The sequence below is a fragment of the Colossoma macropomum genome, unplaced genomic scaffold (assembly GCF_904425465.1).
Source record: "Colossoma macropomum unplaced genomic scaffold, Colossoma_macropomum, whole genome shotgun sequence".
Lineage (NCBI taxonomy): Eukaryota > Metazoa > Chordata > Actinopteri > Characiformes > Serrasalmidae > Colossoma > Colossoma macropomum.
In genome coordinates, this window is record NW_023494792.1 from 39756893 (window position 1) to 39774535 (window position 17643).

General features: G+C 37.1%; 1 protein-coding gene across 1 annotated transcript in view; it reads left to right on the forward strand.

Moving 5' to 3' along the window:
• The first annotated feature begins 3950 nt into the window (after window positions 1-3950).
• Window positions 3951-17643, forward strand: part of mapre3b (microtubule-associated protein, RP/EB family, member 3b) — a 33230-nt gene continuing 19537 nt past the window's right edge. Inside the window, exons 1-3 of the mRNA XM_036577164.1 lie at window positions 3951-4030; window positions 10196-10323; window positions 17357-17502. Of these exons, the coding sequence (XP_036433057.1) occupies window positions 10203-10323; window positions 17357-17502 (267 nt within the window). The 5' untranslated portion in view covers window positions 3951-4030; window positions 10196-10202. The remainder of the gene's footprint in view (window positions 4031-10195; window positions 10324-17356; window positions 17503-17643) is intronic.

Here is a 17643-nt window from a genome sequence, read left to right on the forward strand (position 1 = left end):
CCTAAGATATGACACACGGCATAGTTAATTTCTTTTTAAAAAGAACAATAGACATGTATGTAAAAGCCAAGAGAATAATAAGTAATTGTTTTTTTTACTAGTTCTGTTTCTGTACTATGATGTGGCCTAAAACCAGACTGAATTTTTTCATGAATATGATTCCTATGCAAATAGGAACTTAGTTGTTTTGCCTCAACTTTTTTCAAGATCTTTGATATAAAGTTAATATATATATAATTTGATTGTTCACAGGGATAAAGATTAGCTTTCTTAATCAGAGGTCTAATTACTGCTAGTTTAAAAGTTTTTGGAATATAGCCAAAGCTAAGAGGGGAGTTTATTATTGACAGAATAAGCTTAGTTATTTCTGTCAAAATTTCTTTGACTGAACTTAGTCAGGCACCATTTTGACTCTAGTTGTCTGACAGACTGTTTGCCTTATTGTTTTACTTTTTAATGGAGCCACAATATATAGAGTAGAACAAAAAATATCCTCTAAGCCCTTGGTCATAATATCTAATTTGGTAGGATTAGACAGACAGCTGATAAAAGCTGAAAATTGTAGGAGGTTTCTGATAAAGCTACCAGCTGTGGAGGAAGTTATAGTCCGCTTAACACAATAGCATGGCAATGAACGTATATTATGACTAAAGGAAATTTCATATGAGATTAGGTAGGATCTGAGACTGCTGTGCTCTGTGGGAGGATGGCTACATGATCTATGTTTACACCAAGGGTCAAAATTAAGTCTAGAGTGTGTCTGCAATAATGAGTGGGCCCCTTGTGACAGCAGTGTTACGAGCTTTGTTTGTGCTTGTTTCCTGCTTGACGGAGAAGATTATGCAGTTAGGGGTGTGCATCCGGAAGGGCTAGTCAGCAGGGCTCGGACTCGCTGTTAGAAGCTCCAGGTATCTCAGGGAGAGCTAGCACGCCCTCAAATCAGGCAGCAGAGCCCTCACAGCGGGGCAAATGGGTGGCATCTCGGCGGCATAGTCGCAAAGCTAAAGCTAATGCTAAAGTTAACCCACACGAGCACCACTTATCTTGCATTCACGTGTCCAACAGGTTTGCCCCACTCAGTGAGACACCCTCTGAGATGCCTGTTGAAAGAGCTCTGGTTATTGATGATTCTGTTTTATGACACATGAAAACAGCTTCTCCTTTAGGGACACCGGGAGCGGTTAGCTGTATACCGGGAGCCAGGGCCTCGGACATTAGAGGGAACCTGAATCTGCTAGCTAGTCATAGATATTCGAGGATAGTCAGAAATAACTAAAGATAACATTAAAGAGGTGTGTAAACTAGCCCAGACAATGTTCGATGCCGTAATATACTGTGGCCCCATCCCAGTTTGATGTGGCACCAAAAACTACAGCAGGTTATGGTTGCTGAACTGCTGGTTGTCAAAGTGGTGCTCAGAAAACAATGTGGGATTTGTAGATAATTGGAGTACTTTTGAGGGCAAGTCTTGTCTTTTGAGTGGGGATGGTATGGACCTCTCGCAGGAGGGTGCTGCTCTCATTTCCCATAGCATAGCTTGTAATCTCTCAGATAGGCATCAGTGTAGGACAGTCAGTCGCTGACAAACCAGGGCCAAGGCCAAGCAGCAGACAAACAGGCTAAACCAACCATCTGCTAGCTGCCTTGAGACGCCACATAGGTTCCACCAAATTGAGACTGTGTCTGTTCCCCAAATAAAACGAAAATCCTCGAAAAGTTTGTTCTACTAATTTGATTAATATCAGACAAGTTAAACCATTTTGCAGTGACAGCACCTTTGGTGTAAAACTAGGACTGCTTAACATACGATCTCTTACATCTAAGGCCTTTGTTGTAAATGAAATTATAACTGATCATGATTTTGATGCTCTGTGCCTCAAAGAAATGTGAATTAGACCTGATGAATACTTTGGTCCACATGAAGCCACCCCCACAGGCTACAGTTATGCAGATAGCCCTCCTTTAAGCGGCCAGGGTGGAGGTAAAGCAACCATTTATACAAAAGCTTTAGGCATGAAAAGTAGACATAAAATTTAACTCTTTTGAAATTCCTTTTCTTAATATAAGTGATCGAGGAACAAATAAGAATTAATTTTCATTAATTACAATAGATAGGCCGCCAGGGCTGTTTTCTCAGTGCTTACAGGAATTTTCTGACTTTCTCTTAAATTTAATAACGTTTTTGAATAAAGTAATAATTCTCGGAGATTTTAATATCCACTTTGATAAACCACAGGATCCACTACGTAGGGCATTTATGTCCATCTTAGATTCTGTAGGTTTCGCTCAGAAACTAGTGACAGACAGAGAAGCTTAGTTAAACATGCTGCACTCAGAGCAAAGCAACAGCTCGCAGTCTGCCATACTGATACTTACGTTGTTTCGTCGGCTGAGTTAAGTCCTTCCCAGGTGTCTCGTGAAGCCGATGAGAGAAGAAGTGACTTCCAAAAGTCGGTGATTGTAATTAATTGCGAGTAATATGCAACAGCAAATTGAAAATGTAAAAAGCCACAAAAGACTAGCAAGATAGAGCAGAGAAAGCAGTAAACACTCCTGCCAGCAACTTAGAAAAACAGGAACTACGTCTATTAATGTTTTGTTGGTCATATCAACTCTGTTTGGCAATGTAAAATGAGTTTTTCAAGACACTGGCTTTGTGCCATAAATGAACCATAATTGTCATATTATCTGCTAGTACTTTTTTTGGTAGTTTTTTTTTATTACACACATTGTGACTAGTTAAGAAATAGATATATGATAGAATGATTAAAGTTGAAAATAAATGAAAGGACAGTCAGTTTCTTATATTGCAATCTACTTCCACAAAACAGCAGTTCAGGGTTTTCAGGAATTTCCTCCATTCATTCACTCCCTTTAATCCAGGCAGAGCATCTGGCCTACCTGCTTGCACCCTGTTACTGTTTATGCCAAGGATTGTTCCTGCACCTGGGGGGAGGATCTCTGTTTATTTGACATTACATCAATGTTCCAGATGGTTAAATGAGAGTAATATGGCAGCCTATATGACCAAACATTAATGGTCGTGGAGATGAGAAAAACCTGATAATAATAAAATAATAATAATAAAAGCAGCAACAACAGAAATAAAATGACCACAACAATTTTAGGCTAAAATACGCACACCTTATTATAATTATTATTGTTGTTGTTGTTGTTATTGCTGTTCTTGTTCTTGTTAGTATTGTTATTTGTATATCGTGATATCATATTACTGGTGTCCGAATAAGGGAAAACATTGTGTTTATAAAGTTGGCTTCATTTCGTCCATCCGTAGCGTCAAGCTTACCTCATTCCTTAGCAGCATGTGGAAAAAACACTACTGCGCATGTGTAGAACTCACACGGCCCTGCAGTGTTCCTCAGAATAAACAACAAAAAAACAAAAAACTCCGATTTCGACTAGAGGTAATCTACTGGTTTGTTACATGTAAGCACAAGCATTACAATAAAGATAAATAATAGCGTAGCCCGTTTCGTCTTGTCTGCTTAAAGTGACGAACCAGGAAAAAAGTGGTTGCGCTCTGCCTATTCAGTACGCGCTGCTTTGGCTTAGCCGGTCGCTATGTTACGCTCAGTAGTCATGGGAAATTTGATTCAGTTTTATCAAACCGACTCTTTCAACCTGTCCGTTTCAATGAATCGAACGTCCGTTTCAAAGAATCATTGATTCAAAAATTTAAGTCAGCATTATTTACTGAAAGAGGGAGCAGACTAATGCTGGAAACTGCAAGTAAATTCAAAGAGATTATGGTTACAATGTAAGATCGTATGCTGTTATAATGTGAAAAATGGAATTCGAATTTACAAGACATAGTCATCCTATGATGGGCCAAAGTTGCGTAAGTGCTACAGAAAGTGTGATTCAGTTTAACTTGTGAATCGGTTCGTCCAATGTGTTGAAAACAACCGGTTCAAAAGAACGACTCATTCACCATTCGGACATCGCTAACGCACACAGCCACGGGCCGAGGGACACGCAACACAACAAAAAAGGACCTCTTTTGAGGATTGTGAGTAAAATGTCTACTCTTAAAACATTTATCACGATGTAGATGGTGTGTAAATTGGACTAATGTTACTGTGAATATCGTGCGACCTAGCAAACACAGAATATATACATTAGCGTTATATGTTCTTAAGGTGAGAATCCTGACCCATTTAAGGATTGAGCTGAAGCTTTTGCCGTTCGGTAATGTAAACTGAACAAACGTTCGTAGTCTTGCTGATTGTCGTAAGACTAAAGCGTTTGATAAACAGTTTAGCTTGAATTCTTCACAGTATGAGAGTCCTGATTAGTGCATCCGTTGAACTGTCAGCTGACCAGTCTGTTTCTAGCTAAAGGCCCCCTGAGTAAGTTTAACGTTACTAATTACATGACAGCCACCTACTGAGCTGTTGTCGCTAATAGGAGTGTAATGGTATTTATTTGCTCTATAATATACTGGTGTAATAAGTAAAACCTAAATATTAATGTCCTGTCCAACATGCTCTTGCAGTCTTTGATATCGTTATCGTTGCTAGCCAGCTTAATAGCCAAGTATCTAACTAACTAGCCTGATTTGCACAATGAGTTAGACCTTTAATGTGATGATGTACTTACAGTCAAGTTAGCTTAGTGTAATTTTAACTAGGACCAGTGATGAGTTGAGTAGTCTTAACCATATTTAAGTACTGTTACAGTAGAAGTAAAAGTAAGATTATTGTAAGACTTGAGTGTATAGTAAATGCTTTAAATTCTTACTCAGGTTCTATAAAAATACAACCAGAGTTGGAATTTTAAAAAATCAGGTTAGTCAAGTCAATAAAAGCTTCAAATAATGAGTTTCCTACGGAACTGTAGTTAATACATCCAGCATCAGCACAAGAACCAAAGTTTGTTATAGGTGCTTTTCTTCTATTTTTAGCATCCTTTTACCCTTACATAAAATGCTAAAGCTTCAAAGTAAGTGGAACAGCAAAGCAGTTCAGGTGCAACAAAATAGTATCAAATTAAACATCCAAAATAGGAGCTAGTTACTATCCACTTGTGACTAGTACTGCATAAAGCACACTGCATTTGGAAAATTTGACTGTTAGAACTATATCAGAAGAAGAAGCCTGGAGACTTTTCACAAAGTTTTGGAAGGTTTTTGGAAAGGTAATCGAAATTGTCATATTATTATTCATGCAGCATGTTGATGCTGTCCAGAGGTATACTGTATACACACACAGACCCTTCATCTGTGATGGACTGGTGGCCAGCCGATACATAAACTGTTCATTTAAATATCAGAGACTAAACAAAACTAGACAAGCCTATGGATATAGGATAGGATGTATTTTGATGTGTCAGTCTCTTTTTTTAGAATAATCACTTTGTGAAGTTACATAAACACAGCCTGCATACTCAGACTCTAAGAAGATTTTTACTCTCACAAGCTGATGTTAACTTGGTGCAGTTTTTACAAAGTGATAATTTGCACAAAGTCTATAGCAAATCATTTAAACCCTAAATTTCATTCAGGCCAACAACACGTTCCAAAAAAGTTGGGATGGGGCAACAAAAGGCTGGTGAAGTTGTGTAACGCTAAAAAAACACCTGGTAGTTAATTGGCAACAGGTCAGCACCGTGTTTCAGTATAAAAAGAGCATCCCAGAAAGGCTGAGTCTTTCAGAAGTAAAGATGGGGAGGAGTTGATCACTCTGTGAAAGACTGTGTGGGCAAATAGTGCAACAATACAAGACTAATGTTTCTCGACGTAAAATAGTGAAGAACTTGGGGATTTGATCATCTACAGTACATATTAACAGTATCGTTAAAAGATTCAGAGAATCTGGAGAAATCTGTTTATGCAAGGGACAAGGCCAAAAATCAGTGTTTGCTGGCAATGATCTTTGGGCCCTCAGGCAGCACTGCATTAAAAACAGACATGATTCTCTAGTGGAAATCGCTGCATGGGATCAGGTACACTTCTGAAAACCACTGTCTGTGAACACACCTCGTCGCTGCATCCACAAATGCAACTCTAAAATGCAAAGAAGAAACCATATATAAACAGGATCCAGAAACGCCGCCGCCTTCTCTCGACCCAAGCTCATTTAAAATGGACTGAGGTTAAGTGGGAAAGTGTCCTGTGGTCCGACAGATCAAAATTTGAAATTCTTTTTGGAAATCATGGACACTGTGTCCTCCGGGCTAAAGACCACTTAGCTTGTTATCAGTGCACAGTTCAAAAGCCAGCATTCATGATGGTATAGGAGTGCATTAGTGCGCAAGGCATAGGTGATGTGCACATCTGTGAAGGTACTATTGATGCTGAATGATAGATACATGTTTTGGCAACGTATGCTGCCATCCAGTCTTTTTCAGGGAAAGCCTTGCTTATTTCAGCAAGACAATGCCACATTCTGCATGTATTACAACAGCATGGCTTCGGATTAAAAGAGTTCGGGTGCTAAACTGGCCTGCCTGCAGTCCAGACCTGTCACCCACTGAGAACATTTGGCGCATTATGAAAAGAAAAATATGACAAAGGAGACCCTGAACTGTTGAGCAGCTGAAATCCTATATCATACAAGAACAGGAAACATTTCACTTTCAAAACTACAGCAATTGGTCCTACTCAGTTCCCAAACGCTTACAGAGTGTTGTTAAAAGAAGAGGTGATGAAGCACAGTGGTAAACATGCCCCCATCCCAACTTTTTTGGAATGTGTTGTTGGCAACAAATTAAAAAAGGGCCTATATTTTTCAGCAAACAATAAACTTTCTCAGTTTTAACATTAGATATGTTGTCTTTGTAGTATTTTCCTTTAAAATATGGCTCACATGATTTGCATATCATTGCATTTTGTTGTTATTTACATTCTGCACAGCGTCCCAACTTTTTTGGAAATGGGGTTGTAAGATCTATGTTTCAAGACCCATGATTCCCTATGACCCCAAGATTAGTTTTAGCAGTCCTCTGTTAATTTTTAGCCACTGACTCAGTAAGAGACATCGACTCTCATAGGCTGGCCACCTTGTAGTCCAACAAAAATCCTGAACCCAATTTAGAGCTGAGGTCTAGATTTTAATACCGTTTATGTAGTCACAATGACCACTGAGATCTGAGAGTGACGATGTTTTTTGTAGCAGTCACGTAGCATTCAGCTACTTTGATAAGCTCAATTCAAAAGTATGCTTTTGAGCACAAAATCACACCAGTGTATCTTTTTATTAAAAATGAACCAATACACATACTGTCTCACTGTCTCAGTGTAAAAATGTGAAAAGGTGTTGTTAAAGAATAAGAGGTAGGGCATCAATACTGCTTTTTTGAAAAAAAACTACAGTGTAAAAATTTGGACTGAGGAAAAGATGCCTCATTTTAACGCTTTATTTACTTTTTATTTATTTGTAAATTGATTTTTTTTTTTACTTTATTTCCTTTTAATCACAACTTTTATTTACTAAGTGTAATTAGGAGTCGTTTTGTGGAAGTTGCTTAAGCTAGGTTGCTCCCCTTCAAAAGTAGCTAAGCTACAGAAAGCAAGCACAGGGATTAAAACTGCTTTTAAAAACAGTTAAGCTCTTTGAATCAACTTTATGATAAACTTAACATGTGTCAAATACCAAATAACATAATGGGTGCAGGGGCCCTTTACTCTAAAGAATAGTCTAATCATGTTAACAATATAGCCTAAATCACTTTTTGCAAGTCATATTCACACTTTGTTGAAGTGTGGGTTCACACATCAGCAGGATATGATCTCAAAATGATTTCATGTGTTTGTTTATATGAGTAATAGTTACAAGTTGCAAATCCTGTTGGTCAAAGTTTAGTGTTCCACCAGTGTCTGCATCGGAACCTTGAAGAATTTGCCTGAGACAGGTTTTACAAGGCAGAGAAGGAGCGGAGCGAATTATTATGTTCAGCACCACATCACACTTCCCTGAACAGATCTGCACTCATTGCGCTTCATTTTGGAGTAGAAGGAGTCCACCAGGTTTAGTTTTTCCTACTCAGTCCATGTAAACATTAGCAACATTAGCAAGTGCCCTGAATACCATAACCAGCACAGAGACACAGTATCATATTTCTACATTACTGTTACTAATCACCAAGCTACAGTGGAGAGGACAGTGAATATTTGTCTTGGAGCTGAACATTTTTAATCACAAATGTGAGTAAGTATGTCCTACTGTATAGCCCGTATTCACTCTACAGCTCAGTTTTACTCTCTTTTTTTTAAATGTTACCTCGTTAAAAGTGACACATGACGAGCGGAGCTTTTCAGCTGAAGTTGAACATTTTTAACTTGATCGAGTGGAAAATCAGGCTGTTTAGTTGAATTATTGTTGCATTATTTCATTTACATGAGTAGTATGTTTTTGGATGAATCTATGCATAAAGTCTTCTAGAAAATGAACTATTTGAATTGATATGCAGGGAACATGGACCTCTGTCATTGTTTGCTATAGGAGGCTTAGAGGTAACACTACATTAAAACTAACCCTATGGTGTGGAGGCTGTAGTTAACTCTTGCTAGCACTTGTTGTGAGTTGTTTACATGGTTCAAAACGGTGCTCTATTACAGCCACCATGAATGTGAATAAAATATCACACACTTAAAAAACCTGATTCTTAAAGGGTTCTTTAGTAAAGAGAATGGTTCTATATAAAACCATGAACACTAAAAGAACCCTTTGCATAGTTCCTTACATCATGAAAGGATTCTTCAAATTCATGGAGAATGTGTTGTATATGGTTGTGTATAGAAACTTTCTGAAAAGGGTTTTATATAGCACCAAAAGGGTTCTTCTACTGTTACAGGCTTCACACATGAGGTTGCTATGGGAATACTGGAAGGTGACCAAAAGCACATTCCATTTAAACGTGTTTAAATGCATAAAATATCCATGTTACATTTTACTCCATGTGCCCTGATCTCCCCTACTGTTTGAAGTGTTTGTTTGGGCAGAAAGGTCTGTAATTCTAGACATGCAACAATAACAGATCTTTGATTCTCAGTTACTTGTCACATGCAGTTGTATGCAAAAGTTGTAGACTCTGGTCAAATTACATGTTTTTTTGATTTTCTTAGTGAAAAAGTTAACATATCCTCGGTAGGGAACAAACGTTTCTGCAGTTTTTTAGGTTATTTACCAAGTTTAAGATATTGGAAAAAATATTAAAATACAAAATATTATCATTGTTATTCATCATATTTTTTGGACATGTCAAATTCAGCAAATAAATTGTGGTAGTTGCCTGAGAGCATTTTTAAGGCTTTTGCAGCAAGCTCTGTTATGGTAAAGCTGCTAGTTTCTGTTACAGTTACAAAAGTGAATAACCCAGTTGAGAATTGCCAGAGAACCCCCAAGAATGCAGGCAAAGGCATGAGCATGGTAAAAGTTAGCCTACTCTTGTTTAAAAAAAAATCTGAAAAATACACAAAGGATAAATATGCATAGTCCACCAATTTTTATGGAAACATGAAACGTGAGTGTACTTTTAGTCAGTAGCCACAGACTTCTAAAGGATCCCTTATCTGAAGTCATGTTAATACTTTTTCTCATCATCTAGACATTTACATTAATGATTTTGATGCTCAAAGTTGCAATGTTTAGATAATCTCCTGCTGCAAAATGGATTGTTCTGAGAACAGCAGCTATCTTGAGTAAAATGATCTGTAGATCTACCTACTTATATTTACATTATTTTTAATTCCATATGAAAAATTCTGGATGGATAGGTCACAGATATTTGCAAACGGTAAATGTTACATACAAAAAGGCTGCACTTTCACATTTTAAAAACTCTTTGTGTTGCAGTTGTGACATGTCTCAGGTTTTCATGTCACAACTGCAACACAAAGAGTATTAGTCCATAGACAGAGCCCTGCTTTAGCCACACCCCTGCACTTTAAAGAAGGAAGTGGGACTGCATCACTGCCTCTCATGGCCACATGGTGAGCAGTTAGGTCCCATTGTTTTGATAAATTACATAATTAGAAAAAAAAAAAAATATTAGTATTTTATGTGTGTACAACTGTTCAAAGCTGTTTTGTACTGGCTAAAGTTTTTGATTAATGCTCAAAATGAGCTCTTTCATTCTTTGTGTTTTTAGCATAGAGTATAAGATTACTGTACTAATATCTGGTCTGCATTACTTGTACTGTGTGGTATTGACATATCATATTCTCTCTCTTTAGCTGGGGGATGGCGGTGAATGTGTACTCCACATCCATGACCATAGAGAACCTGAGCAGACATGACATGCTTGCTTGGGTCAATGATTCTCTACAGCTCACCTACACCAAGATAGAGCAGCTTTGCTCAGGTAGGTTCACTGCATTTACACAACAGAGCATGAGGAAAAAAAATCTCCTGAACTTCTGAACGTTCAATTTTAATGAGCCACATGTGAAGCTAGACTTAGATTTAGCTGGTTCTTCTTATTGAACTGCCACTGTCTTCTAGTCTTCATTTTTAGGAATGTTTTTTATTGGATAATCAGAGTTATTTTCATCATTCGTAATGCCTTAGCAGCCTCCTGTATACCAAGTCATTTTTCAAGCTAACATACTTGCCATTACATTGTCACTTTGCTTTTGTCCAGTGCAGAGGTCTTCAGATCCACATCTTGAATCCAGTTCCAGAATCCAGTTTCTGATATTCTTGTATTTTGTAATCACTGGTACTTAACTGACCTGATGTGACTAATTGGTCACCTAGTGTCATACCAATCTGTTATAGCAAAATCCAGGACCAGAAACTAAATTCAAGGAGGGTATATTGCACATTGTTATTTATTTTGTCAGTTTGTTAGCATGGAAAAATGTGATGCCTGTAGGGGTGGAATAAAGTATCATGACGTGATATCGCAATGCAAAACTGGGACAAGATGCACTGTGGACAGTGGACATGCAATTAATAATGTCAATACCAAAATATGAAAACGATCAGCACCAATCAGCACCTCACCCCAGCCCTCCCCTTGCCTCTCAGCTCTAGGGTCATTAGTAAGTTGTCCAACAACATGACTATACTCATCATTTTTCTTCTTTTGAATTTTGTTCAAAATATTGTGAAAATACTGAATTATGAACCCAATATCATGAATTTAATTGATTTATAGGTTTTATAGATTTATAGAGTGTATCAATTACAACCCTAGATGTTTAGTTGGATTACATATTTAGAACATAAATGCTTTAATTCTGATATTAGTAAGTCTGTCTGACTTGCTAACATCAGACTATCAATATGATCAGACTACCAGAATGACACCCCAAATCATCAGTAATATCACAGTTAAGTTTTTTGACACAAAACAAAGTGCAGTGGTTATATTAAAATGTCTGCAAGCAGTGTCAAAACATGACTATTAGTGCTGTGCCTTCAATTTGGGATGTCAATGTTTGGTCAAAAACAAGGATAAAGCCCAGCTCTACAATAATGCTTACTTCTGCTAGTGACCCTTTGAGATTCTAATAGTTTTTAGTGCTAAGCTAATGGCGATTCACATGAATGTGTTTTCTAGATTAACCACAGACATTTGAAGCTTCTAAAAAACATTCTCTGATTTACTTGAAGCATACAATAGATGTTAGCATGTATTTTACCATGTAGCAATTTCACACTGACTGTTTTGGTAGAGAGGCCTGGTACAGAGCTGCTGACACTGTTTACCACTTTTCTGACTGATTAGGCTGCCACTCGTATTAACAGTGAGTGATGTTTCTAGGACTTCCAGAAGGCCTAGAGTGATGTGTTTTTCTCACAAAATTGGTCCTGTCTATTGGAAATCAAAATGTGATTGGTTGATTACTCTGTCACTTCCTAATTATGCTGGTGGTTAATCTAACATCTAAAACTACTTCAAACGTGTAAAGTTGAAATTAAGTACACCCAATCAGGTGCTAATGCTTAGAACAGTCTTATACATGTTGTGGGTATTAAAATATCATGGAAGAATGCATTCAAACCTCAGATATCTGGTCTCGTTTGCTCTTTGTTATTGGAATGTGGGGTATTGTCATGCCTCGATCAAAAGACCTCTCTTAGGCCTTCTGAAAGAAAATTGTAGATGCCAGTGAGTCTCGGAAGGGGTTTTATTGGAAATCAATAATTCCATTGTCCAGAAGATCATCTATAGATGGAGAGGATTTAAAACCACTGCAAACTTTTCCAGATGGCTGCCCCAGCAAATTTAACCTCAGAGGAGACTGTAAGATGCTAAAAGAAGTCTCTGAAAATCCCAAAATTTGATCATGTGTCGCACTTGACACTGCTAATATAAAAGTGCATGCGTCTATCGTTAGAAAAAGACTACACAGATTTGACCTACATGGGAGGTGTGCTTGGAGGAAGCCTTTGCTGTCTAAAAAAAACATCAGGGAAGACTAATATTTGCTAATATCATTGTTTGAGGCTGCTTTGCTGCCCCAGAGCCTTCAAAAATTGCACATTTGAAAGAATTCTGCATGAAAGAGTGGGTGAAAATTTCTCCCAGTAGATGCCGGAAATTGGGAGACAGAAAACACCTACATAGAGTTGTTTCTGCCAAAAGGGGCTGTACCAGTTACTGAAGACAGGGGTGTACTACTGTTTTAACAGACAAATGACATCTCAGTTCTTTTTTTGTTGTTTAATAAATGATTGCAATGTCAAATTTCCATTGTTTTTGTTTTATTATATTATGTTTATCCATACATACTGTTTAACTGAAGATCAAATACTGATATGTCCACATATGTCAAAAAAGAACAAGATTTCATGGAGTGTACTTACATCTTCACGACAAGTCAAAGATGGAAAACAGATAGGGCATTAGATATTATTTTAAGCCCCCAAGTTTAAATCTTAATTGTTTTCTGTCACAGCATACAATGAATATTTTACAAAGCTCATCTATTACAAAGCTCGTACAAATAGAGCTTACTCCTCCTGAGCAGCAAAACATTAAAATACAGCAACTTAGGATGCCGTAAGCTTATTCAGAGCAATTACAAAGCATGAATCATCAAGTACCAACGACACAGCACCCAATCCACTCCCCACTCCACACACTCGCACATTTAGACAGAATGAAAGCTGCCAAGCAAACAAATGAATTATCAGCTCTTTAAAAGCATGGACAATGCGATGAGGGGCCTCATTTGTGATTTGATCCTGTCCATACCTGGGTGCAGTATGTGAGAGAGGCCATCAGCCTCCAGACCAAAGCATGCAACAAATGTGCATACAAAAATCTAAAATACTTGAGAGGTTTAAAGTCCAATATAGTATAAAATATGAAACATACTTGTATGATACCACACTTCAGTGTTATATTAAACATCTAGCAACGTTTGAATAAAAAAAAAAACATAATAAAACTTCAAAAACCACTTTAATTAGAGCATCAGACCCATCTGATGTTGGTATGGCCTAACGTTCTAATAAGGAGGCTTGATTCCAGCCTGGTACGCCACAATGTCGAACTACACACAGTGACGCAATCAGAATGAGGAGAATTAGAATTGATTCAGTTTGACACATGAACCAGCTAATGCTGATATTGAGAATCGGACAGATGTTCCATCACCAGATAACCCATGTCGTAGTGGTGGTGATGCTGGAATAATCACAGTAGGCTACCCTTGCCAGTTAGTGTGGCTGTGAACAGGAAAGATATTTCAGTGACGTGCATGTGCAGAAATGTGTTATGTTTTTTATTACTCCTTTTTTACGTGTTTGTTATGTATCTATTTAATTTTGTCATTTACCTCTGTTCTTCCATGCACTGCTTCACCCAACTATAAACTACTTTAACTCCAGTTAGACTGTTTTTGTTCATAACTATTTATTTACAATCTTTTCAGGTGAAAATACATATTGAAGCCTGTCTATTAAATCAGTTGATAATTTCAGTTTATTTTTGATCAGGTTAGTTTTTTAGTAAATTAATATTAATGTTTTTAATTCTTAAGTAAATCAAGTTACTTAATTTAAACAGTAGGCTAATCATTAATCTTATTCTGACAGCAGTGGCATTCTGCTGTTCTGTGCAATTGATATCCCACGCCAGAAAAAGAGAGATAATAATAATAATAATAATAATAATAATAATAATAATAATAATAATACAACCTCATCTCCAAAAGAGTTGGGACGCTGTGCAAAATGTAAATAAAAAACAAAATGCAATAATGTGCAACTCATTTAAACCCTATATTTCATTGAAAATAGTACAAAGACAACAAATCAAATGTTGAAACTGAGAAATTTTGTTTTTTGAAAAATGTATGCCCAGTTTGAATTTGATGCCAACAACACTTTCCAAATGTTGGGACGGGGGCAACAAAAGGCTGGTAATGCTAAAAAACATCTGGTGGTTAATTGGCAACAGGTCTGTAACATGATTGAGTATAAAAAGAGCATCCCAGAGAGGCTGAGTCTTTCAGAAGTAAAGATGAGGAGGGGTTGACCACTCTGTAAAAGACTGCAAAGGCAAATAGTGCAACAATTCAAGACTAATATTTCTCAACATAAAATAGCAAAGAAGCTTTGCTTTTCATCATCTACAGTACATAGTAACATTAAAAGATACAGAGAATCTTTGGGCCCTCAGGCAGCACTGCATTAAAAACAGACATGATTCTGTAGAGAAAATCACTGCATGGGCTCAGGAACACTTCTGAAAACCACTGTCTATAAAAAATCTAAAACACAAAGAAGAAATCATATATAAACAAGATTGAGAAATGCTGCCACCTTCTCTGTGCCCAAGCTCATTTAAAATGGACTGAGGGGAAGTGGAAAAGTGTCCTGTGGTTCTGACGAATCAACATTTGAAATACTTTTTGGAAATCATGGACACTGTGTCCTCCGGGCTAAAGACCACTCAGCTTGTTATCCGTGCACGGGTCAAAAGCCAGTATTCATGATGGTATAGGGGTTCATTAGTGCACATGGCATGGGTGACGCGCACATCTATGAAGGCAGCATTAATGCTGAATGATATATACAGGGTTTGGCAACAAATGCTGCCATCCAGACGACATCTTTTTTAGGGAGGGCCTTGCTTGTTTCAGCAAGACAATGCCAAACCACATTCTGCCTGCATTACTACAGCATGGCTTTGGATTAAAAGAGTCCGGGTGCTGAAAACATTTGGCGCATTATGAAATGAAAAATACGACAAAGGAGCCCCCGAACTGATGAGCAGCTGAAATCCTGTATCAAGTAAGAACAGGAAAACATTTCACTTTCAGAACTACAGCAACTGGTCTCCTCAGTTCCCAAACGCTTACAAAGTGATGTTAAAAGAAGAGGTGATGCAACACAGTGGTAAACATGCCCCCGTCCCAATTGTTTTGAAACATGTTGTTGGCATCAAATTCAAAATGGGCATATATTTTTCAAAACACAATAAAATTTCTCAGTTTTAACATTTGATATATTGTCTTTGTAGTATTTTTCTAAAAAAAATCAATTGCATTGCATTTTTATTTACATTCTGCACAGCGTTCCAACTGGAAATGGGGTTGTAATAATAATAATGATAACACTGCAAATTTTACATCTTCATTAGAAGGATATTTCAGCAGGCCATATGGGGGGGGGGCGAGGGGGGCAGTAATGGTTTGAATGGTGAATGTTATGGGGTTGGGGAGTCATGGAGCATCCACAACTTTTAATAAATACAGATGTTTTCAATTTCTGTATACACAGCCACTGAAATTGTTAAATTATATATAAAATATAATTTAATGTTTACTACAAATATAATTCGATTTCATATTTGAGCAAGTACTGAAAGTTGGTAAGGTCTAATTTTGTTTAGCTGTTATAATTTGTTGTTAGCTCTCTGCTGTCAACCTACTCTAATGAGGGCGAAATACAGTCCAATTACAAAGAAAATAGAATATAGACCACTTAAAAAGAATAACCAGCCAGTGAGCAGAAACTAGAGACTATTTGTCTATGCAATATTATAATAAAAGTAATCCTTAGTAAGTGACCCTTGGTAATTAGTAGCAGACATCTTTGTCAAAAATGCAGGCAAGATGTACAGTTGTATGCCAAAGTTTGAATACCCCCAGTCAAATGACATGTTTAATTGATTTTCTAAATGAAAATACAGTAGCACATTCTTTACAGATATGTAATGTTATATAAATAAGTTACTACATTCTCTACAGATATATGTAATGTAATGTAATTTTTCTGCAAATTGTCATGCACAATATCTATTTAATAGCTATGATTAACATAAATAAAGTGGATATATAACTATAGTATATAGTTATAATATATAGTAAATCTAAATAAAGAGTAATTGTGAAGAATGTGATGTGTTTTCTTTGTAGAGTATGTATAATTATTTTCTCTTAGACAATCAACAAAACATTTGACTGGGGTGCCCAAACTTTTGCATGTGACTGTACAGTGGAGAGAGTCCTGTACATGTAAAGTGGACTGAAATATAATGTCTCTCATGTAAAGTGACCAAGGTATAGGGCAGTCCATAAAGGTGAATATTTAGGCTGAGGTATCAGTGCAGTGTTAATGTCAAAGTCCATCAAGTAGATCTTTTCAGGAGTCTCACTGTCTGCAGGATGTAACTGTTCACGAGTCTGGAGGGCTGGACCTGGATGTTCTGTAGCCTTCTTTCAGAAGGAGTGTGATCAGCTCATGTGAGGAGTGAGAGAGATCCTTAGTGATACTGTATTTTATACAGCATGCAGTGTAGATGTCCTTGTCATTGAAGCGTAACCTAAGATTAGTGCCGCTTAATTTACACTGAGGGGGGTGGGATTCTGGCGAAGTAGACCAGTAGTTCACAGCCTCTGGAGATCTACTTTCATGCAGGTTTCATCTCTAACCTAAATCTAACATACCTGATCCAGCTAATCAAAGACTGTGGCTATGTCCAGAACCACAAATTATTATATATTAGGATAGGATTAGGATATTGTGGTGATGTGAAGTGATAAGTTATATCAATTCCTTCTAGGCAGAACATAGATTTTACCTAAATAAAATATTTTTAAAGTGCAGTTGTATAAATATTAAGACTTATAGGTTAGGTTAGCTAGATAGTATCGGTATTGAAAAAGTGGTATCGCTGCATCTCTAATATGTGGAAAAATATGGGAAAAAAAAACTACAAAAATGAAGAAATATGTGACAGTGGCCATTACTGCATCACATGTTTTACTGGGACTGAGATCAGTCATCACATTTGAAGTATTATCACAGATTAGTAAGGATAAAGTTGTTTTTGAGTGTGTATAAGCTTTGTAATTGGCTTTACAGCACAATGGTTAAATCACTCATTCTACACACGAGAGACATCTTTTGTTTCCCCATATGCTGTCTCTCAGGTGCAGCATATTGCCAGTTTATGGACATGTTGTTTCCTGGGTGCATTCTACTGAAGAAAGTGAAGTTTCAAGCAAAACTGGAGCATGAGTACATTCACAACTTCAAAGTACTACAAGCAGCCTTCAAGAAAATGAATGTGGACAAGGTGAGAGCCATTGGTAAACCTGCACTGTAAAAAAAATTGTTTGTCAGCTCAACCTCAAGAAAATATTTTCAATGAACCATTGTTTAATCAGAGTATTTATTTGAGTTGAATAAAACTAGTTCAATTGCTTGTTGCCACATG